The 22,963-nt window shown below is 36.0% G+C and overlaps 2 protein-coding genes across 4 annotated transcripts in view; one reads left to right on the top strand and one right to left on the bottom strand.

Moving 5' to 3' along the window:
• The window catches only part of LOC142337869 (uncharacterized), a 240,646-nt gene extending 218,308 nt beyond the window's left edge, over nt 1–22,338 (bottom strand). Inside the window, exon 1 of the mRNA XM_075387471.1 lies at nt 22,318–22,338. The gene's annotated coding sequence lies outside the window, so the exon portion shown is untranslated. The remainder of the gene's footprint in view (nt 1–22,317) is intronic.
• LOC142337867 (E3 ubiquitin-protein ligase HERC2-like) overlaps nt 1–22,963 on the top strand; it is a 159,742-nt gene that overhangs the window by 27,447 nt on the left and 109,332 nt on the right. For all 3 annotated transcript variants that reach the window (XM_075387469.1, XM_075387467.1, XM_075387468.1), the window contains exons 9-12: nt 20–200; nt 13,140–13,318; nt 13,602–15,838; nt 16,087–16,461. In XM_075387469.1, the coding sequence (XP_075243584.1) occupies nt 20–200; nt 13,140–13,318; nt 13,602–15,838; nt 16,087–16,461 (2,972 nt within the window). The remainder of the gene's footprint in view (nt 1–19; nt 201–13,139; nt 13,319–13,601; nt 15,839–16,086; nt 16,462–22,963) is intronic.

The following is a 22,963-nucleotide window of genomic DNA, read 5'->3' as shown; positions in this document are numbered from 1 at the left end:
AACTTTCAATGCTTTGTAGCTCCTACAGTGGAACCTGTTCTCTGGTCGTGTAGACTGGGGGCCGGACAGGGTGGAGAGACCTCCTCTGGAGGAAATCAGTTTGGGACTGAAAGATGGGGAGGGCATAGTGGATATGTCCATCTGGGATCACGCTCTCATCCTTCTGTCAAGTGGAACTGTAGTATCCATATACGAAAAAGGTTACGAACCATTCACACTCCGTCGCGTTTTTTAATAGCTGTGATACCGAGAGATGAGTGGAGCTATTATTAGTCTTCTCTTGGTTTTTTACCAAAGGACTTGAATTGTATTGAGGTGCTGTCTTTTTACGATTCGAAGAGGAGTATTGGAGGCATGTAATTTTACGATTCGGAGAGGCGTTAAAATTTTTGACCAATTTTCGCCCATTTTGAGCTAGCGAGCAATTGATGTGTGAAAAAAGATTTTCCATGCGGACAAAAATTTTAAGTTCGTTCACGTGGGCTTTTTCAAACAGATGGTTTTTAATATTTTTCTAGAGTTTTGGACAGTTTTTAATTGCTCTCAAACGAAGTTTGTAGCAATTATATTAGTCCTGTCATTGTTTTTATAGCTGCGAAGCTGTAAGCTGAGCGAAGCTATATTGTGGTGCTCTTGGTTTTTACAATTCAAAGAATTTGAATTGTATTGGGGCGCTGTCTTTTTTTTTAAGATTTGTTCACACATTATCATGATTTTTGAAGTCAAATTGGAGTAGTGATTTTGGTCACGCCGAAACAGGAAGTGGAGCGAAAAAGCGAGTGGTTTTGCGGCGTTTTCGCTCTAAATTTAACGTAGAGTGTGAAAACGGTGTTTGAACAAAAATTCGCTTTCTCGCTAGTGGTTTTTTGTTCACATGCGGCAATTTCACTTTGATTTTTACAGTTTTTTCGATTTTTTGGATCGGATTTTTTTCTAAATGTTTTGCCAATCCATTCACAGCTCATTCTAGGCCTAGTTTTTTGTTTGAATTAAATTTTCATTTCTCGCTAGGTGTTTTTTTGTTCACATGCGGCGTTTTGATTTTGATTTGTTTTTTTCTTATTTTCTGATTTTTTTAAAATGGCTTTCTGAATTCACCCATAGTCCTTTCTAGGTCTAGTTTTCCTGTTAAGTCAAAATTCTTTGAATTGTACGTCAGGACTTGTCCTGCTATGTTTTTTTGTTTCGTCGTCTGACGCTCTTTTTTCGTTTTACATTTGTTCACACGGCAAAGCTCAAAAAGTCAAATTTTCTGAATGACTTCTTCCTCTCACTAACGGCATTTGTGTGCGTGACGTCATTTCTCACTCGCTTTAGCAAAAGTTTTTAGGTTATTTGCGTGATTAGATTTTGATCATACTTGACTTACCTCACTCAATAAAATGACTTTTGCACTTTAAAACCTAAGTTTAATTTGAATTTGTTTAAGGTCAAAGGAACTGATTTGTGCAGTAAAGGTCCCTAATAAGAGGCTTCTGCGGAATGAATTTTAACAAGCTTTATTATTTTATGTCTGAATGTTTTTTACTTAGTTTTTTTGAGCGGCGTCATTTTTTTTTCAATTTAGATCTGTATCTGTTTCTATCTCTATTATATGGCACGCAGGTCTATTCTTTCCTAGCTATTCCGGCAATCTGCCAGCTATATTTAATGCTATTTTTTGCTGACCAGTTTTTCGACTGACGCATTTGATTTTTCGTCCTTAAAAACGGGATAAACAGGTAGCGCCCAGCGGTCATTAAGTGCTCTTAGAGCTTCTTAGGGCTTTATGTTCGGGCTTCCTATGCTTTTTTTCAAATCGATTTCTAATCCTTTCCAGATTCAGTTTTTTGTTTAGTCAATAAAAAAATTCATTGCATTGTAATTCAGGTTTTGTGCTATTTTGTTCGCCAAGAAAAACTTCAAATCATGCACACTTCAAGTAAACTCTTGCCCTTTAAGCCGTGAAATTTTTTTCAATTGCGTGAGTTAATGTCTATATTCACGTATTAAAGGGAGTTAATTTGCGATAATAGTTTTTGGCCACGATGATATACCTTACTCTCAACATTACTTTCAATTTTTTCCTGCTGGTTTTTATTATAGCCGCAAAGCTGTAAGTGGAGCGTAACTATGTTGCGGTGTTTGTGTTTTCTTTATTTTGTCGTCTGCTTTTGTTCACAAAGCTAAGCTGAGAAAGTCAAATTTTGCGATTTACTTCTTATGCATTTGCGCGTGACGTCATTTCTCACTCTCTTTAGTAAAAGTTTTTAAGGTCATTTGCGAGATTATATTCTGATCATACTTGACTGGCATCACTCTATAAAATTGAATACTTAAATATATTCTGAATTAGTCTAAGAGGAACTCGTATGTGTAATAAAAGGCCCTAATCAAATGCTTCTGTGGAGTGAATATTAACAAGCCTCATTAATAAATCGCTGTATGTTTTTAACATAGCTTTTTGAGCAGCGTTGATCGTTTTTTAAACTTATATCTGTCGGTTTCCATCAATTATACGGCACGCACATTTTTTGCAGCTGTTACGGCAACTGCCGGCAATGTTTAGGAATTGAGTTCATTTCAAGATATCTCACTCTAATTAAAGGTTATCCGTGGACAGTACATAAACCTAAGTCAATGCCGACATTGGAATAATTTGTATAAAACTTTGTCAAAAATTTGTCTCATTGTTTGAATGTTTAATAGCCAAGTAGCTATAGGAGTTGGTTTTTGAGAGCTAATATTTTATCAATTATCTTAAGTTGTTTCTGTGAGTCATTTTACTCTGTAAATGTTTTCTGAAATCGTAATTTTGTGGGAGAGATGACTCTTCGAGTAGTTTCCGCAATTTTCCAGGCTGAGTTTCTACATTTTGTTGATTTTTGAAGTCAAATTGGAGTAATGGTTTTTGTCACGCCGGAACAGAAACAGGAAGTGGTGCGAACAGTTCAGATTAAGAAATTTAAGAAGTAGATTAAGAAATATATATGAAGAGAAATTAAGATTTCTCGATCGTGATTTTTTGTTCACGTTCATCAATTTGAGATCTTTCTTACGGCTTCTTAAGGCTTTATGATCAGGTTTTTGGTATGTTTTTCTCTTTGAAATTGATTCCTAGTCATTTCCAGATCAATTATTTTGTTTAGTCAATGGAAATTCATTGCATTGTAATTCAAGACTTGTGCTTTCGTTTTCGTCAAGAAAATCTTCAAATCACGCATACTTCCGATAAGCTCTTGTTCTTGAAGCCGTGATTTTTTAAAATTGAGTGCGTTAATGTCATTATTCACGTATTGAAGTGAGTTAATTCGCGGTAATGATTTTTTTGCTTTCTAATGCTTTCTATATGGGTTTCTGTTTGAAATCGTTTCCTAGTCATTTCCAGATCAAGTAATTTGTTTAGTCAACGAAAATTCATTGCATTGTAATTCAGGACTTGTGCTTTCTTTTCGTCAAAAAAATCTTCAAATCGCGCACACTTCAAATCACTCTCACTTTGCGATAATGATTTTTGGCCAGAATGATATACCTTGCTCTCAAAGTTTCTCTCAATTCTCTCTGCTGTTTTTTATTATAGCTGAGGTGCTCTGAGCGGAGCGTAGCTATATTGCCGTGTTTGTGTCTTTTATTTTGTCGTCTGAAGCTCTTTCTGTTTGCATTTGTTAACAAATCTGAGCTGAAAGTCAAATTTTCCGATTTTCTTTCACTAATGGCAAAGCGCGTGACGTCATTTATCCCTCTCACTAGTAAAAGTCTTTAAGAAGCCCCGAAAACTGTCCAAATTCTATAATGCTTTATGACGTACAGAAGAAAATATGTGACACAATAGCTAATTTCAAAAAATTAGAATTACTTGCGCCAACAAAGGACGCAAAAAAAACAGAAATGAATTTCTTAACAAATTTGACTTCACGAAAATGGACAGCAAAAAATGGAAAACGTTTCAATTGAACATCAAAAAATTTATGCTAGACATCAACTAGACTTGGGAAAAAACTTAGATTGCCTATGTAAACTCACACCAGAGCATGAAAAACCAATTTGCACTCCGAATCCAACAACAGCTATTCACTTACGCGACGAACTTCTTATCGAATTAGCTCTCATGCAATATTATGTCATTATAACAACACTGACTTCTTCTAAAATTTCTTCAGCAATTTTTGCTCAAAGAAAATGATCAAGTAAACTTTGAATCCTAATTGACCTGCGAAGAATAAATAACTTGCTCAGACATGATTACAAAAATAATAACTTTCCTATTCCTATAAGGGCAGATGCAACTTCTCATGTAGCAGGCAAGAAAATTTTTGCAAAAATGGACTACAGTGAAGCATATTTCTCCATGCAAATGGCCGACGAGCTGAGCATACAACTACTTGCATTCAATTTTGGAGGCCGAACATTTGCATTTAAACGACTGGCACAAGGGCTGAGTAGATCACCAACTGCATTCAGCTCATGTGTAAGTAAGCATTTACAGTCATGTGTTGCCAACGATCAATGCTTCGTTAACTTTGATGACCTAGGCAGTGGTGCTATTAATGGAGATTCCTAAATACAAAACTTGGATCACATTTTCGTTTGCATTGAAAAACTGGGATTTTAATTTGCAATGGATAAGAGTGAATTTGGTATTCGGAAAATTCATTCCCTGGGATACCTAATAACTGAACATGGGATCGCTCCAAACAAAGAAACAATTGAACAATTTTCGAAAACAGTTCGAATGCCTAAAGCATTGAAACAAGTGCGCAGACTAAAATGATTTATGCAATATTTTGCCAAATTAATTCCCGTCTTATCTGTGAAACTCCAACTATTCTTTAAACTGTTGAGAAAAGAGAATGTGTTTATTTTGCATCTGAAGCTTTTGAACACTATATTTGGGGAGTTACCTCAAACCCAATAATTGTATTAACAGACAATAAGAGTGTTAGCCTATTCTTACAAGCAAAACGACTGCCAACTATTATCTGGAATTCAGATGACTTTCTTTTCACGTTTTGTTAGGACACATACCAGGGAAAGCTAATGCTGCAGCCGATTATTTATCTAGAAATCATGTCAATCCTGCAACAAAATTTGAATTGAAAATTGTTAACAAAGTACCTATAAAAACATTGATATACAAATCTTGTCAAACACACTAGATAATAGTCTTAATTCAATACAACAATTTTTGCACAAATGAAACAATTTTAAATATTCCTATAATACAAGTTCAAGATGACAAAAAATATTTGACGTTGGATTAACAGCTTTTTTGACGTTCAAAATAGAACAATTAATGCAATGTCCGAAGAAAATCCTCTAGATAAATTACATCTAAACGAATCTACAAAAGCTTTAAACATTGCGTCTGAACAAAGAAATGATCGACATAAAAGAAGTCATAAATTGGTTAAGAGCGAAAAAAACCAGACACAACTTACAAATCATGTGATCAGAAAACATATTCCAAACAAATTGGCAGACTGGTTTTAGAATATCAGACATTGTATCAAAAATATTATGACCATACAGGGAAAAATTTTACCAAACAACTTGTAATCCCGGAACACCTAAGAAAGGAACTCTTATATGAATTCACTACTCAAAACTGAAAAGGACACCTGGGCATCAGAAAAACAATCAGTGAATTCCGACGAAAATACTATTTCTCAGGATTTACTGAATTTCTGATAACCTATATAAATAATTGTCTATCATGCTTGCAAAGTAAATCGGTAAATCAAGAAACAGTAACATCGCCATTAAATCCAGTTAGTTCAAACACAAGCTTCCCAGTAGACCTACTTGAAGTTGATATCGTCGGCGAACTACCAAAATCAGGTAGTTACTCTTATATAGTTACGGCAATGGATGTTTTTTCAAAATACTTGTTTGCACTAGTAGTCACGTCCCCATCAGCAAAGGTGGTAGCAAAAAAACTTAATGCAACGGTTCATGAGACACTCTTACATACCACTGTGAATTCTCACAGACAAAGGCTCTGCGTTTACATCCTCCCTCATTCGGGAGTTAGCAGAGATGCTTGAAATTTAATTAAATCATGCTACTGTAAAACATGAACAAACTATTGGATTATTGGAACAATCGCATGGACCGTTGAAAAGATATCTCAAAATTTACGAAAACCAAACTAAACACGATTGGCATAAGTATGTTGATTTAGCTGTATTCCAACTTAACACAAGCTATCATACGGTTTTGGGATGTCCACCCTCATTGATATTTCATGGTAGAATTCCGTTTAACCCAATCGACTAAACACTACCAAAATTTGAAAGCAGATTCGGCTATATTAGTGACCTTCAATAAAAAAACAACACTATTCGGTGAAACGAAAGAATCATTAGTTTTGTCATTTAATCAATACCGAGATTATTATGACAAAAAAGCAAAAGCTTTCCCACTGAAAGTTCACGAATTTTGTATGCTTTTGAATTAACAAATTTCTAACAAGCATGAAAAAATAGGAAAATTGGTATGTAAATGGACGGGAATTTATCGAAATGAAAGTTTTAGCATGCAGTAGTTAACTTAATTCGAAGAGTCAATACGAACTTTACACAAATAGTTCTGAGTCCGCTTAAAGCCTTTTAAACCACAACATAAAGTTGAAGAGATAGAAGTCATAGACGACAAAAAATTTTGTGAAGATTAACTTATTCCAGACATGTTAAAAGAACCTCAACGATTTGATTCTCAAATTGAACAGATCGTATACAGACCTATTGACAACCGAAGTACCCCTTCAGTCAGAACTGCAATAAAAACGCAACTTCCAAAAACGTCTGAAATTTCTCTTAAACAAAGGCCAAAAACGCCTCCAAATAATCCAGAGAACTCCCCCAGAATCAGCGCAGAGACACAGCCCATCACCGACGTTCAAAACTCCACCTGACTACTTGCCGGCTAGACCGGAAATTCAAAGTAGCCCGACTAGACAAAATTTTAACAAGCTGGGACCCAGCAGCACTCCAACATCAAACTCAGCAAAAATCTTCGCGGGGAAAACAGGAGAGAGCTCAACAGCAAGAGGCTGCAGGATCAACTCAAATACCCTTAATACCTTCATCACAAAATCAAGTTGAAATTCAAACGAAATCTAATCAAATACCGAAAACCAAAACCGTAGCAACTCAAAAATCGGGGCCACAAGTAGCAAATACAACTTAAAATTACGGACGGCAGCGCAAACAAACTCAATTTTTTGGCACTAACAAAAAACATGTTCCCATATATTTTCCAAATAATTACCAACTTATTTTAACTACCAAATTTAATGCTGACACCCTACTGAGAAGTTCATCTTAATAAATATGCTTGAAAACGCAACGTACCTTAGTATCAATCAGCTTTTAGTTCGCATATATAAATTTCTCGATAAATTTGTAACTTAGTGAATGCAAATTCTGAATAACTTAAAATGATATGAGTAGTTGTGAGTGATTCATAATACCAAGTGAAGATACATACATAACTAACTCGAGACAGCAGGGTTTAATTTTATCTAATAAGAAACATTCCAAAAGAGCCTCAGGGTGTTTTGGAATGGTATGGAATGCATACCCATAAACTATTAACTATTACTTATGCAAAATATATATTATTACCTATCTTAATACATTGAAAAATACAGAAAAATCAAAATGATGAAAATAAAAATAGAAAGCAGACTAGTTTGAATTTCTTTATTACACCTATACACTACTGATTTATCATTTTGATCTGCATGTGTCCACAGGGAGCTCACTTAAGTTCAGATAAGTAATTAATGCTTACAGTTCAAATTGATCACAATTTGAACGCCACACCTTGCCCTTGTGATTTCCTTGCTAGATGTAACTCCTTTCTACCGTGTAACCTGAACCTACGTTTCATTCTTTTACTGGCAGCGCGCAAGGGCGAATTACTCCCACGTTTTTTACTAATATATAACTAACTCCACTCCGATTTAAGTATATAACTAACTCCACTCCGATTAAAGGCATACAAATGCTCTGATAACCCGCTAGCTTGAAATTTTTGGCTCTTATCAAGCTCTTTGCTAATTTACAAAGCGCCCTCCATGCCCGCATAACGAAGGAAAGCTTTGAAACCTTCAGGTATATTTCCGGATCCATAATCCCTCAAAACACGCTCAACCCTATTTGAATCCTTCATATTACACGCCTCCCAGTCCCAGAAAAAAGCACTCCTGCAGTAGACGTTAATACATCATGCGAAGCTATACTTGGTTGGCATAAAATATATCCTGGCTGTGGAATGTAACATTTAAAATTTTCTAGAATTAACGGGACCCTTCTTTGCGAAATTCATAAAATTGTCAGAATTACGAATAATTTTCTTAAAAGTAATGGAATGCTGCCCTGGAGTACAAATGAAATAAAGTTTTTCTAATAGCGTAATAGACACTGGATCGTCACCACCAGTTTTGATGTGGCTATCAGTAAACCACGAATTGAACTCTACAATCGGATCTAATTTCGTTAATTTCAAGCACGTTGGAGTATCTGTCAAAACTACATTCCTTAGTGACATGCTGTAACACCAAGAATGCTGATTAAGTTAAACGTCAGGACACGCAAGCTTAGAATAAACCCGACATTCACGTCCCAGCTTGTTTACAGTTGACGGCAAATTGAAGTAACAATCAACATCGGACAAAACTTGTCCATTCGAAATACCATTTAAAAAATTTAGGAAGTGTTGATCAAACTGGAACAAATTATGGCTGCTTATTGCAATTGGGTTCTTTACCCAGTCATTTGATATGTAATTTGCAGAGCCAGCTGTTATAATTTTACTTGTTGCTTCCAGCCAAGTAGATGATTTTTCAACATCAATAATAGGTACAACATTCCAACCGAGACTTAAATTATCGACTTTTCTATATGTGCTGTTGAAATCAACTATTCGTTCATGTAGCTAATTTGAATTACATTTGAAGCGAGTGAGAGGCATTACATCTGGAATATTTTTCGCCATTTAAAGATTGCCCATTCATTTAAAAGAGGCTACCTAAAATCTTACTGCAAATCAAAAGGCAGAGGAAGCAACTCAAGTTATCTGCAGTACATTACCAGAAAGGCAACGCCACAAGGCCAGCAGCAAACACAGCACACTAAAGTTAATAGAAATATTAGGATGTATTGAAGATGTGTTGTTTTCCATTTGCAGTTGAACTGGGCAGGGATAATCCAAACGTGTAGAATAATGAACAATTTTATTGTCCTCTACAAATGCCAGATCGTTATTGCGGCATAGATTATAGGACCTTTCGTCCAACTCAACACGTTCTCAACAGAAAGAGGAAGAGAACAGAAAGAACAGAAACAGAAGAGCAAACATAACCAAAACAGAAAAATTACCTTACCTGTTAGTGCTTCAATATTCGTTTTATACGTTACTGTTTGAAGAACTGAAATTAAAACAAAAGCTACTTTTGAACTTATTTTAAAAATATGATCACTAAGCCCCTTAAAAGCTCTTTGCCCTTGGTGATGACATCTTATATTTACGTCACCAAATTGACCCTTGGGTTTCCTAGAGTAAAATAAAAGCAATTTTTACAACTCAATTAAAAATAATCAGCCGCTATAAAACTCGTTTGGCAAATTTTTATTTCTTCCAGAGTTCCAAGAAACCCTCTAATTGTGCTTCAGAGGATACCACAAATGGATGCACTGGCAGGTTTTGTTTTTTCCGACTGCTATTTTAAAGTTATTAATTTTTCTGCGGGTAATGTCTATCTTACTGTCTGGCCAAATGTAGCGTGCAATTAAATCCTTCCTATATAATTTCATTCTTTTCATAAGATTCCTCGAATGATAGCAGCAAACATGTTATCACAGAAAAATTTAATATTTTACAGTGCTTTGATATTTTTGTTATACAGTAAAAGCGATGAAAATCAAACAGCGGAATCGAATTTGTTTACCAGCAAAAACTGTTATTGGCCGAAACATTCTCTAACAAGGAATTGCTGGTTCCTTTTCCCAGATTGCCACCTGGCTGAATATAACTCTTACGAAAATTTCGGACAAACTAGAAAAATCGTGGTTCTCTTACAAATTTGGTTGCAAGCTCACGTATTTGAACACAAGCGAATCGACTCTTAACTATGACTACTTCACTGAATATGTTCAAAATCAATTACAAGCAGCTGACCTTGACATCAGAAACTTAAAGGATGAAATTTCTCAAACCCTTATTGCTAATAAATCCAACAATAGAGAAAAGAGGAGTACCTTTAGTGGCGTTTGGAGCGCTAACTGCTTTAACAGCGGGCGCTGGATTAGCATGCGAAGTCGGCAGCATTTTCGGTAGTTGAGGAGGAGCAAGTCGAAATCGTGAAGACATCGACTTTGCCGTGGAAAAATTACAAAAAATGACCAGATTTGGACAGAAGTCAAAGATAATCTGGAAGAGAAGTTTTTTGTCGTAGCTTCGCAACTAAAAGATATACGATTGAATGAGAAACAAATAATTGCAACGCAGGAAAATCATGCCCGACTTCTCAAAATTGCAATATCAGTTGTTGAGTCAATTTCTCGCAGCTTAATGGCATGCTCTCAGTATTTCTATGCTCGGGATCAAAAACTTAAACTCAAAATTAACTTAGCAAATTCATTATTGGCTCTGAATAATGAAATTAAAAGCTATCGAATTGCAACCTGCGTTTCTCGACTAACAATTTTAAATGCTGTAATGACGACGATGGTCGAAAAATTAATTCCAATGACACTGTTACCCAAAAACGTCTTAGAGAAAATACTGGTCAAAATTGCTAGCCAACAAGTTAAATCAACTGATAGACTTACTCGTGCAATCCCGCTAGCTCAAATTCCAAAATATTACGAAAGTAAGTTGTTGACAAGTGTTTCTGTGGAAGAATACGGATTGTTATTTCGATTGGCAATACCATTTGCATCGGGGTCAACAGCATTGAATTTATATCGCGCAATTACAATTCCGATGCCTACTATCGACTCAGATGACTATGCATCACAGTATGAAACTGAGGCTGACTACATAGCTGTTGCCGAATCAACTCGAAGGATTACATTGTTATCACAGCATGAAATTGATTTTTGTATCGGTTCAAGTATTTCAGTTTGCACAAACGGATTTTCTCTTGAAACTGCAGAAGACACGTGTTAGGGAGCACTCTTACTTGGAAACCAGTTTGCTGCTCTTCAAAACTCACCTGTATTTGAGTGAAATGAAAGCTACCAATCATCTCAATAAAGAGACTTGATGGTTGTAAGGCATGCGTCATTGAATTAGAGTGTGGAATAAAAATCGAATGTCGATTTATGGAAATTCGTGCAGATATGGTGTCTTTCGTGTAGATGGAACGATTTGGCAATGCGAGCAGATGTAAACTTAACAGAACCCCTTCGTTATCTATTTTCAAAATCCCATCTCTTAATGAGATGTCTCATATAGCAACGGAGTCACAAGCCAGACAGCAATCTATTGAAAAGGTTCAACTGAAAATGACAACGAACTCGGATTACTATCGCAAATCATTCGACCGGCTGAATGAATTGAAAACGCCAATAGTTGAGGATTTGAAAATTATTCGTCCAAATTTGAGTAGCAGGTTTACAGAAAGTTCAACATGAAAAATGACTATTTTCTTCGGTCTGATATCATTCGTGATATCATCAATTCTTCAAATTTTAGTTAGCTACTTCTGCAGCAAATACACAAATCGTTACAGCTGGACAGACATCCTAATTGGACATCAGCAGATCAAAGTGAGACCGCTTGTGGTTGAGAACGATGCTGAATACAGTTTTTTCAAACTAAACCAGATGCAGAAGTCACGAGGAAGTATTTTTATTTGAAGGAAAATGACATACGAGAGAGAGAGAGAGAGAGTAATGCCAGTGGTGCCCAGTTATTCAAGCAGTTCACCAATCAACGAACTTTGTCAACAAAATGCAATGCGAATTCAAAAATCATGAATCATTTTCTTACACAAGGCTCTGGTCATTATTGCTTAATCAATTGCTTTCAATGCTTTGAAAATTTTCTCATTAACACTGACAAAATTTAATTAAAGAGGCGCAGTGTCATGTATGGATTTCCTGATAGTTTTCATACATGATAAAACATTATTACAAGCATAGTTCGTTTCTGCTATGTTTATATCTGGCCAATAAAAGCAGTTCTCTTTAATTCTCTTAATTTTCATAAATCGGAGCGGCGACTAAATGTGTTAAATTCATGTTTTTCTAATGAAGACAAATCTCTTTGTAAATGTGATTGGTTACTTGGAATGTTTAAAAATTTATTGAATTTACCAAAAGATGAGTAGATACGATTGTTGAATGTTAGTTGATAGAAAGTAGATGCAAAGAAAGTTGAATGGCAAAATTGTTTTGAAAGAGAAAGGCTTAGACCACACAAAGGAATCTAAGCATTCGGAGACCTGAAACAGAGAAAAGACATTACTGAAATTTCTAGTTTCATTTTATCTGATTAAAATGTTCATACTAGAGAAGTACAGAAGATTATTTAACGTTTTGTCTTCGAGTGACTTTTACGCCCTTGAAGTTTTTGCGTTACGTGATCTAAATATCTCTCATTCACAAGTGTCGGGAGTTGTCTAATGGTTTTCGGGCTGAGAAAATTTGAAGAGCTCGGCGAAGCGAAGGTTATTTTGGCTTTACCGCCCTTTTAAGAGAGCTAGAAAGAAATTTGAGTTTGAAAAATATGTTGCCAGTCGAGGGAAGTTTTTGTTCTTGTGCGCTTTTCTGTAGCTGTTTTTAATTGAATTGTTTTGCGTAGAAGGTTTCAATAGACTATAGTATCATGTTTGAGGATTCTGATAAGATTTGATGTTTTTGGTCGTTACAATATTTTTTATACTAACGCGGAGTATTGCAATTTAAGCTCTTGTCCTTTCGAGGTTTCATCTCGTATCTGTGAATTTGAAGCCTAAGATCTAAGCAAAAATGCATTTAATTTCTGACAATTTTTGGGAACGAGTCACTCGTTTGTGAACAAGTGTTCTAAAGTTAATATGTTTGATTGTATTTTAATTTGAATAATTAACTTTTGGTCTTTCAGAAGATATTTTGAGTCTTTATAGAACATATCGCTGTTAGATATCATTTATATTGACATAATTTTAGATAACGACTTCATCCAGAAGCGATTCTTCCAGACCCCCGAGACAGTGGCAGCAGTGTACGCTGGACCAAGTGTGTCCTTTTTCAAATCAGTTGAGGGTGGTCACCTCTACTCGTGGAGTGAAGAGAACTCGGTGTTGAGTCTGCAAGGCAGTGCCACTACCCACCCCAAACCCGTTCAGGTACTTGCAAATTGTCACTGACAAATTTTCTCTAGAGGCTGTGTAAGAGAAGTACATGTAAGCAGAAAAGGGGCTTGGGAGTTAGTAATAATATGTTATGACTAGGTGTAGACCACATGACGTTTTCAGAGAAAAATTGAATATTTTTGGTTTAGCACTTTTGATAAAGCTATTCGTATTTGAAGTTGGGGACTTTTAAAATACAAGAGGCCTAATTAAGCCTAATTTAGCAGTAAATTTTATCACTGCAGTTTTCTAAAATGAACAATTAAAATATTTTCAGGAGCTGAAATCGACAACAATTCAGTCGATTAAAATAACGCCTCGAAGTTGCGCGGTGTTGACATCCGAAAATCAGTGTCTGGTTTGGGGAAATATTTCATCTTACACTGGAAAACTGTCAGGAGCCAAATCATATTCCTCAAAACCAACAGACATTCGCACCCTTTTATCTAACGAAATCAGCTGCACTGCTGAACGCACCATTTCAGACGTTTATCTAATGATGGATCAGATTATTCTAGAAGTTTCGAAGCCTGAACATGAAGTTGTTCATATGGAACCATTCATTGTGCAAGTGGAACCCCAAGCTATTGAATTGATCGAACAAATTTTAAGAAGCCTTTTCGAATCGACAAACGGAGAGTGTGAATTTGTGCCGTCAGAAACAGAAGAAAATATTACAGTTGCGTTGATAAATGTCCTAACATTGCAACTATCCATTGCCATGAAAAAAGATAGTTTGACGTCCAAAGAATTTTGCGAGAAAGTGTTCAGAACAAAAGATATTATCTGTCATTTTGCGTGTTCTCAGAATGTTCTGGAAAGTATTCAAGAAGCAGCTCATAAATGTCTGAAAATTTGCTGGCCCATTTTGTTGCCTACGTCACAAGAACGAACCGAACTTCTACTTCAATTGCTACAAGCTCAAACCAAAGACGAAAACTCACTGTTCTTAATTGACCTCCTAATTTCTAGCCTGCTTTCGAAAAATGAACTGGAAGCTGAAATCGAAACAATTATTGGCAAAGTGTCGCGAGTTGTAAAGAAAATGCCGAGAAGTGTAGATGTTCTAGAGAGATACAGGAGCCCGTCAAAGTTTGTTGAGTCGGATGGTCTAAGTTTGGACACTTCTGAGGAATCAGAACTGAATTGCACGTTGGACTTAGCGACGAGTATTTTGACTGAGTTAGATCCTCAAATAATAAAGCTAATGTCTATCCTGATTGAGTTTAAAACTCAGATTGGATCGGATAAAACCTTTAGACTATTGAGCAGATTTATTCGGCTTCTCTTCCGCGAAGTAATTTTGAGAAGTATTGGGAACGACAGTGAAATCCTCGGCCAGTGTGAATCCGGAAGCGTTTCGAAAACCATTGCTTGGTCACTTATTTTGAGACTGGCATCAGAGCTTTTAGGAAATGTCACTTTGAAGCTGAACAAAATATTGGACTGCTCGAAGAAAGATGCGTTGAAATTTGCAATGTTAGTGCAAGATTTTTCAACACATTCAAGCTTTGTAGTTTTACGAGAAGTTATGGTAACTGTTGTAGCTGTCATCAAATCAGCGACACTTTCATTGCCAGAAAATTTTTTGAATGATTTGCAAAATTTATGCGAGGCTTTGAGAAACGTCAATCAGTTACAAACCGAAAAAGAACGATCTTTTCATGAGCTTTCTGAGACTTTAAACATCTTCGATGCTTCCAAATTTTCATTTCAATGTCTCACAGAACTGCCCAAAGTTGCCGACTCAGAAGTGATGAATCATAACGTATTACAGCCTCATGAAAAACATTTGATAACCATCGAAGATGTCGTTTATCGTACTGAGTTCTTGAAACCTACAGAAAGAGATATTTTAAATGATTTCATGGAAACAGGAGGTAACAATGGAGATTCAGAAATTCCAGAAAAACTGCTAAAAATTTTGCAACCCCACATTAAGGGAAAGCAGTGTGAAAAATCGGAAATGTACTTGGACTCTGAAAAAGGCCAAGACTTGTCCCAATTCGTTAGTTTGGAACAAATAGCAAATTTCTTGATAGGGTATTCGTGTTCTCTCAGAGTCTCGAAAGAAGTGAAATCAGTGGATGTCCAACATACTCAAAATTGGGCTGAACGTTTGAACAGATTCGGTTTGAAACAAGGAACTGAAAGGTTACAAAACTTTGAGCTCGGCAGCATCGGTACCGAAGTGATCGACATTTTGAAATTTGCAGAAGAAGTATCAGATGGAATTGAGCTGAACATTGAGTCGTACGTCAATGCTATTATAACGGTCCACACCAAAAAGTTAGCTGAAACACGTGAAGAAGTTCTGATAGCAAAGTTCCTGGAAAAGTTTTGGATCTCGTGTCGAAGAGAACTGCAGTGTGTAAAATTTGAAACTGGACATGCTTTGGAGGAGTTATCATTGCTTGTTTTGGCACTGCTGATGAAACATCAAGGGATGATTCCAGGAAATTTGAAGGAGGATAATCCTCTGAGGAATCAATGTTTGAAGGACAATGCAAAGAGGTTAGTTTGAAATCATAAAGTGACATTGTCTTCCAAGACCACACTCAAATTTGAAATTCACTATCATTTTTTTCACATATTAGATAATTTTGCGAAACCATCTCCTTATCGTAAATTTATATTTGCAATGATTTTTTTCATTTTTTTATCCAAAAAAGTTATTTTAAACAAAAATTTTTGTTCAAAATTTTGAACCCCCCTAACATGTTTAGTATTTACACCGATGTTATATGAGGTGTTGGTTTAAGGTTAATTGCCTTTCGTGTCAGTCTGATTAAACTTCACCAAGAGAAACAGATTTCGTACAAAGAGCTGTGTGCTCCTTACTACAGACGATGCAAATTCCTCCTAGATGTTCTGAAACCAGCTTTTCTCCAAAATGTTAAAGCAGACATAGTTGCACGAAATAGTGTGTGTAACATTAGTGACAAATGGTATGGAGCCTTGAAGAAGATTCCAAGTTCAGACACTCTTGCGAAAAAACCTAAAATTCCGAAGGTTGAGTCGAGGTTGAAGAATGACGAAATCCGAGATCTCGTTTTTGCTTTTGTCAAAGAAGGTCCGCAAGATGTCAGTGTTTTGACGGAGAGGATGAGCGACCTTAATGTGGAAAAGCAGGAAAGGTTGGTGTTTGTTAGCCGCGTTTGCGATTATTAATTAAATACCTCGGGTAATTATCAGTGCAACCATCGCATGTCACCAGTCGTTTGAGAGCAATTCGCCCGCCGTTAGACGGTCATTTTAAATGCTCACGAACAAAGTTTAAAGCAATTATTGTAAACGTGTCTTTTTATGCAAAATTTTTGCCTGACTGCTGTTGCTCTTTTGTTTCAAATTTTTTTTGATTCCCTGAGTTACTTTTTTACGCATGACTTTGTTTTTGAATGATCTAAGCTGCTCTCATTCTGAAATAAAGTTTGTTGTTAATATAAAAGCGACTTTGAGGAAAAGAGAATTAAAACCAGCATAGCTTTATGGTTAAGATGTCAGACCGACATATTGGTGATGTTGGGTTGAAGCTCCTTGTGGGGACGAACAAAGTTTAAAGCAATTATTGTAAACGTGTCTTTTTATGCAAAATTTTTGCCTGACTGCTGTTGCTCTTTTGTTTCAAATTTTTTTTGATTCCCTGAGTTACTTTTTTACGCATGACTTTGTTTTTGAATGATCTAAGCTGCTCTCATTCTGAAATAAAGTTTGTTGTTAATATAAAAGCGACTTTGAGGAAAAGAGAATTAAAACCAGCATAGCTTTATGGTTAAGATGTCAGACCGACATATTGGTGATGTTGGGTTGAAGCTCCTTGTGGGGACGTTTTTTGATCCAATGAAACATTTATAAGGTACAACCCCTATAGAGAGAAATAAAGAAAGATTTTATTTATCCAGTATATCATCACCGACAAACAATATAATATATTAAGTGTTAACGATGAGACCCGGAAAGGACGGAAAACGGGGTCCTGCGACCCTCAAGGTAACCGCCCTGGCTATACATGTTGTTTATTGATGTCAGAATTAAGTTATAACAGCTTATGGGAAACAATATTGAAAAGATATATATATTTTTCTAATGTTGGTTTCTGGTCGAGAAATTTTCATCTTTAAATTATTTACGAGGCAAATTCAGCTTGCCAAGTCACTCTATAACAAGGTGTTGATCATGGTAGAGAAGACTGGAATTTTAAAAATTAAATTTTTTGAAAATTTTTTCCAAGTTTCTTTTTGGAAAATTTCAAAAAAATTGAAAATTGGCGATATCTCTCAAACTAGAAGAGATAGGGGTCAAACTAGAGGAGCCAGAATTAGAGCTCAAAATTGAACCTCCTGTAGCATGCAGCCAAGGGGGGTAAACGTTTGGAATTTTTTTTAGCTGAATATATGTTTCACTAGGTCAGCATTTTGGAGCAAAAATACATTTTTTATTTCGTGATAGATTTTCGATATTTTGATATATTCATTGTATTTATTTCTGGAGGCAGTATTCCTTTGTATTTGAGCAGGATGAATAATTTGCTAGCACTGTATTTTATCGAAAATCGCTCAATTTTCGTTCTACAAAGAGTTTCATCAAGAAGGGCGTGTTCAGTTGATCTTGTCATTCTAGAATTTTTGGAAAAAAAACAGATTATTCAAAAACTCTTGTTTGTGCAGGTTATTGATAGATCTTAGTAAAAACTTGAATAATTCGTATATATGAAGCTCATAAACTGTAAAGATTTGGTTCTTTTCAAAAATATCATTACAGTTCTAACATCTGTTTCTGAAATAATGAATTTCAAAGTTTTCTTCTGCAATTTGAAAATTGGTTCAAGATTATCGTAGCTAGTGCAGCCATAGACCACAAGTCTATATTGAATAATGGGTTGCACATTACTATTATAATATTGTATTAATTGGGAACGAGGTATTAATTTTCGAGGCAAATTCAGCTTGCCAAGTCACTCTAAATAAAGGTGTTGATCATGGTAGAGAAGACTGGAATTTTAAAAATCATTTTTTTGATAAATTTTTCCAAGTTTCTTTTTGGAAAATTTCAAAAAAAATTGAAAGTTGGCAATATCTCTCAAACTAGAAGAGATGGGGGTCAAACTAGAAGAGCCAGAATCAGGGCTCAAAATTGAACCTCCTGTAGCATGCAGCCAAGGGGGTCAACTTTTGGAAAAATTTTATTAGCTGAATATATGTTTCACTAGGTCAGCATTTTGTAGCAAAAATACATTTTTTATTTCTTGATAGATTTTCGATATTTTGATATATTCATAGTATTTATTTCTGGAGGCAGTATTCCTTTGTACTTGAGAGGGATGAATAATTTGCTAGCAAGGTATTTTTTTATCAAAAATCGCTCAATTTTCGTTCTACAAAGAGATTCATCGAGAAGGGCGTGTGCGTGTTCAGTTGATCTTGTCATACTAGAATTTTTGGAAAAACAAAACATTATTCAAAAACTCTTGTTTATGCAGGTTATTGATAGATCTTAGTAAAAATTTGAATAATTCGTATATATCAAGCTCATAAACTGTAAAGATTTGGTTCTTTTCAAAAATATCTTTACAACTCTCACGTCTGTTTCTGAAATAATGGATTTCAAAATTTTCTTCTGCAATTTGAAAATTGGTTCAAGATTATCGTAGCTAGTGAAGCCATAAACCACAAGTCTATATTGAATAATGGGTTGCACGTTACTATTATAATATCGTATTAATTGGGAACGAGGTGTCTAAGCTTGGCGAAAATGTCTGATTGTTTCCCGAGTCTCATTTGTTCGTTGTCTTCATGCAAGAGAAATAAAAGTTTGTTATCAACATAGAAAGGTTTTGTTTCTAAAGGCAAAGAGTTTAGGAAGAAGGTAGATTGAGAAGCACTAGATTTAATGTACATTGGGACTGTTTTGGTTAAGTTAAGCTTCAGTCTATTGGCATTCAGCCAGTTATTAAGATTGAGTAGCTCAACCTCAATGTCATATACATTACAGTTCATAGCGGTAAAAATAGTGTCGTCGGCACAGAGTAGTACGTCAACAGACGGACAAGACCGAGGGAGATCGTTAATATATATAAGGAACAATAATGGACCGAGAATGGAGCCTTGGGGTACACCCGTAGTTACTTTATGCCATTCAGATAAGTATCCATTTGCTTCTACCCTCTGAATTCTACTGGACAGTTAAAATTTCAGCCAACTAAGAGCGTTGCCCCTAAAACCATATCTTTCCTATTTTTATAGCAAAATTTTGTGATCTACAATGTCAAAGGCTTTTTTCAAATCAAGGAAGAAACTGTAAATGTTTTTTTGTCTTATTCAATCTTATTTTTTCAAGCAGTTCAATAAGCGCATCGATTGTGCTGTTTTTGCATTGAAAGCCGAATGGTTATCCATAAAGAAGCATGAAATTTTCTAGAAAGTTATTTATTCGGTTATACATTGCACGTTCGTAAATTTTACTGAATTCTTTAAGTAACGGTAATGAAAGTTTATGGGACGGTAATTATTTCGATCCGTCTTGGAACCCTCTTTGTGTAGCGGAATGACTTTAGCTTTTATTAAGTTCTGATAGGAAAATGCCATTTTTGAAAGACATATTTATGAGATACACCATATAAGGAACAATTTCATGAGAAACTGACTTCAGAATGAGGTTACTAATGTAATCGTCCCCTGAAGATGATTTATTGTCTAGACTATTTAAGATACACTTTATTTCTGCTGTAGTGACATCATATAGAAACATTGATTTATCTACGCGTTCAATTACTGGTAATAGAGTTTTTGGGGATGTCTTTTGTGAGATTCCGCTACGCTAGTAAAGAAATAGTTTAATTGATTAGCTATTTCAGTAGGCGTCTGGCTGTTTTCATTTAAATATTATCTAGAGGGGGTATGTTTTCTTTTGTTTTCACTTTGCTGTTCATGTCATTAATGAGTTTATAGATTTGCCTTGAGTCTCCGTTACAACTATTGAACTTATTCCAATAAAAACTTTGATTTTTCGACGTAACTTTCAAAACTTTCCGAATTTCCTGGAAATTCACTTTGAGAGCCTTATTTGTGGTGTTATGTTTCCAAGCTCTGTACGCCTTGTTTCGTTTTGATCTAAGATTTTTCAGCTTATCAAACCAGGCAGAGATTGTCTGTCTTTTTTAGCCAATTTTATGGGTCAAATTCAAGTAGTGTTGAGTCAAATGTATCATGAAATATCTGGGGAACGCTTTATCCACGTCTGGTTCAATTCTCAGCTAATTTTGAATGTTTCTTAAATTTTCAGTTAGTGTTTAATTAAACTTTTTGTTTTTCGATGATTTGATGGGAAGGATGTGTCTATACACTTGGCCTGATGGTGAGCAATCCTGTTCAACGTCCCATGTCATTAGAATAGGGTAGTGATCTGTGACGGCCTTCTTCCCCTAACACTTCGAAGCTTGGGTTCTGGTAGATAAACTGGTCAATGCATGTTTTTGAATTTTCGCTGACACGTGTAGGATTTTCTGGCTGTATTTCAAATCCATTGCCAATTATTGCATTTTTATAATTACTGGAGACCAGATTTGTAGTAAGAGTGTCAATGTTGAAATCACCACAGATCACGACGGGAACGCTGACTGAGTTAAATTCTTCTACATACTCATCCACTTTTTCTATAAAGTTCATTTTGTTGGGGCGCGGCTTATTGTAAATGGCAAATAATATAAATTGGTATCTCCCAGGCGCTATATCTGCAGAGATTGCTTCATCAAAGTCTAGAAGGCTTTGTCTAAGGATAGTGCAGTTTTCTTTTGCTTGAATCTTTACACCTCCATAGGAGGTTTACCTATTTTTGGTAACGAATTGGTTGTACCCCTTTAGTGTATCGCTTGGGAGATGATCATTATCTGTTAGCCATGTTTCAGTTAAACAAATAACATCAGGCGGAGACTCAAAGCTTAAAACTAGTGCTTCCAGTTCCTCAAGGTGATTTTTTAAAGATCTGATATTTAAATGCAGAACAGATACATAAATTGGAGAGTTGGCAGTTGGTAAGATATTGGTGGAGTTAGAAGTTACCGGCAGGAAATTCCTGCCTACGAAAACACTGTAAAGCATCTTCGACATCATAGCTGAGAGCAATAGCACCATCATACAGATTATAAATCTTCAAAATTTCTCTATCATTATGGAATGTGTATAGTATACTGTCTTCCTTGGTCCATACTGCAGAAATTCTTTTGTCACTTTCCATGTTAAGGAAAGTTAGTCTCGCTCTGCTGACGTTTTCAAATATCTTGACTTGGCTGCCATTGGCTCGAAAAGTTTTCTCTTTTTCTTAATGTCTATTTTTGCCGTTCTTCGGGAGAACCGTACGATGATGGGGTTCGTTCTCTTCTTTGCACGGAGGCGATGGGCAATTGATATATCCTTGACGTCTACAGTTGCGCCTAAGTTCCTTGTAATTTGCAAGACTTTATTAATAGTAGACTCAGGAGGTTCAGGGATAGGGAAGCCGTTTGGGTACTTGCGAATTTCTTCGTCCACATTGAAAATCTTTAAGTTGTCGTGTCGGTTATAGGTCTCTAGCTGTTCTGCTTCACATAGGCTTTGTAGTTCAGCTTTTCGTTCAATTGTCATGTCGGCCGCAACACTTTCCAGAATTTCCTCTTTCGCCTTTGCTACAGCAGTGTCAACTGTTTCGCTTATCCTTTCTTTCAAATTAATTAAAATTTGCTGGATGAGAGCCGGGATAGCTGCTTCAATTGAAGTTTTAATTGCCTCCTCGATAGATTTCCTTGTGTCAGTTTGTTGTTCGTCCGCGTCACTTATTGGGGATAACTCTGTATAGGCCCTTTTGGTACTGGGTTTCGGAACTGGTGTTCTGTCATGAAATCTCAATGCTGATAGGTCAACGTTTACATCAGTCGCAGTTTCCTCGCTGTTCTCTTGATGGTTTCTTTCTTCGGTCTCAGTTGCCATCTCACATTCATTAGTCATATGCAACTGGAAACTATTTAATAAGTTTATCACAACAGTAAATTATATCTCCCCACCTGTCGTTTGAGAGAAATTCATCCCACGCTAGTGGGTTCATGCTTTCATTTGAAGGCGTCATAGTTCTTCAAGAGTCATACTAATCTCAGTGTGCGATTGAGTGAATGTGCTGAGTAGACGTCAATTCAAATTCATCGTGTGAAGGGCAATTCTCCCCTGTACCTCTATTTCAGTCACCCTCACGTTTCTTGTTTATTGCCCCTACCTGCTCATCCCGTGGAATTAGTTTCCCTAATTTCAAGCTATCGACTACCAAAGTGAACCCCTTGCCGGTCGATACGTCCGCAATCAGCCGGTAATGAAATATTTGCATTCAGTGCTATCTGTTCACCGCGCTAATAATGGATTTTTTTTGACCTCGAATTTTTCACCAAGTTCTTTCGGCTTACTGGACTCTATGTATGCATTTCAACAAAAATGTTCATGGTGTGAAGTCATGGCGGTTGTTAGAGTTCGACACCCCTCCCCCACATTTAAGCTAAGGTTAGCATCCCTAAACCGTGGCTATCTACTGACGAAGCCAACCGCTCGCCAGTCGTTTGAGAGCAATCGCCTGACGTTAGTTGGTTATGTTCAAGAAAAATGTATTGTGTTCTCAGGACGA

Source organism: Convolutriloba macropyga, chromosome 4 (genome assembly GCF_964194025.1).
Source record: "Convolutriloba macropyga chromosome 4, txConMacr16.3, whole genome shotgun sequence".
Taxonomy (NCBI): Eukaryota; Metazoa; Xenacoelomorpha; order Acoela; family Convolutidae; genus Convolutriloba; species Convolutriloba macropyga.
The sequence above is the reverse complement of the archived record's forward strand: the minus strand, read 5'-3'. Positions and strand labels throughout refer to the sequence as shown.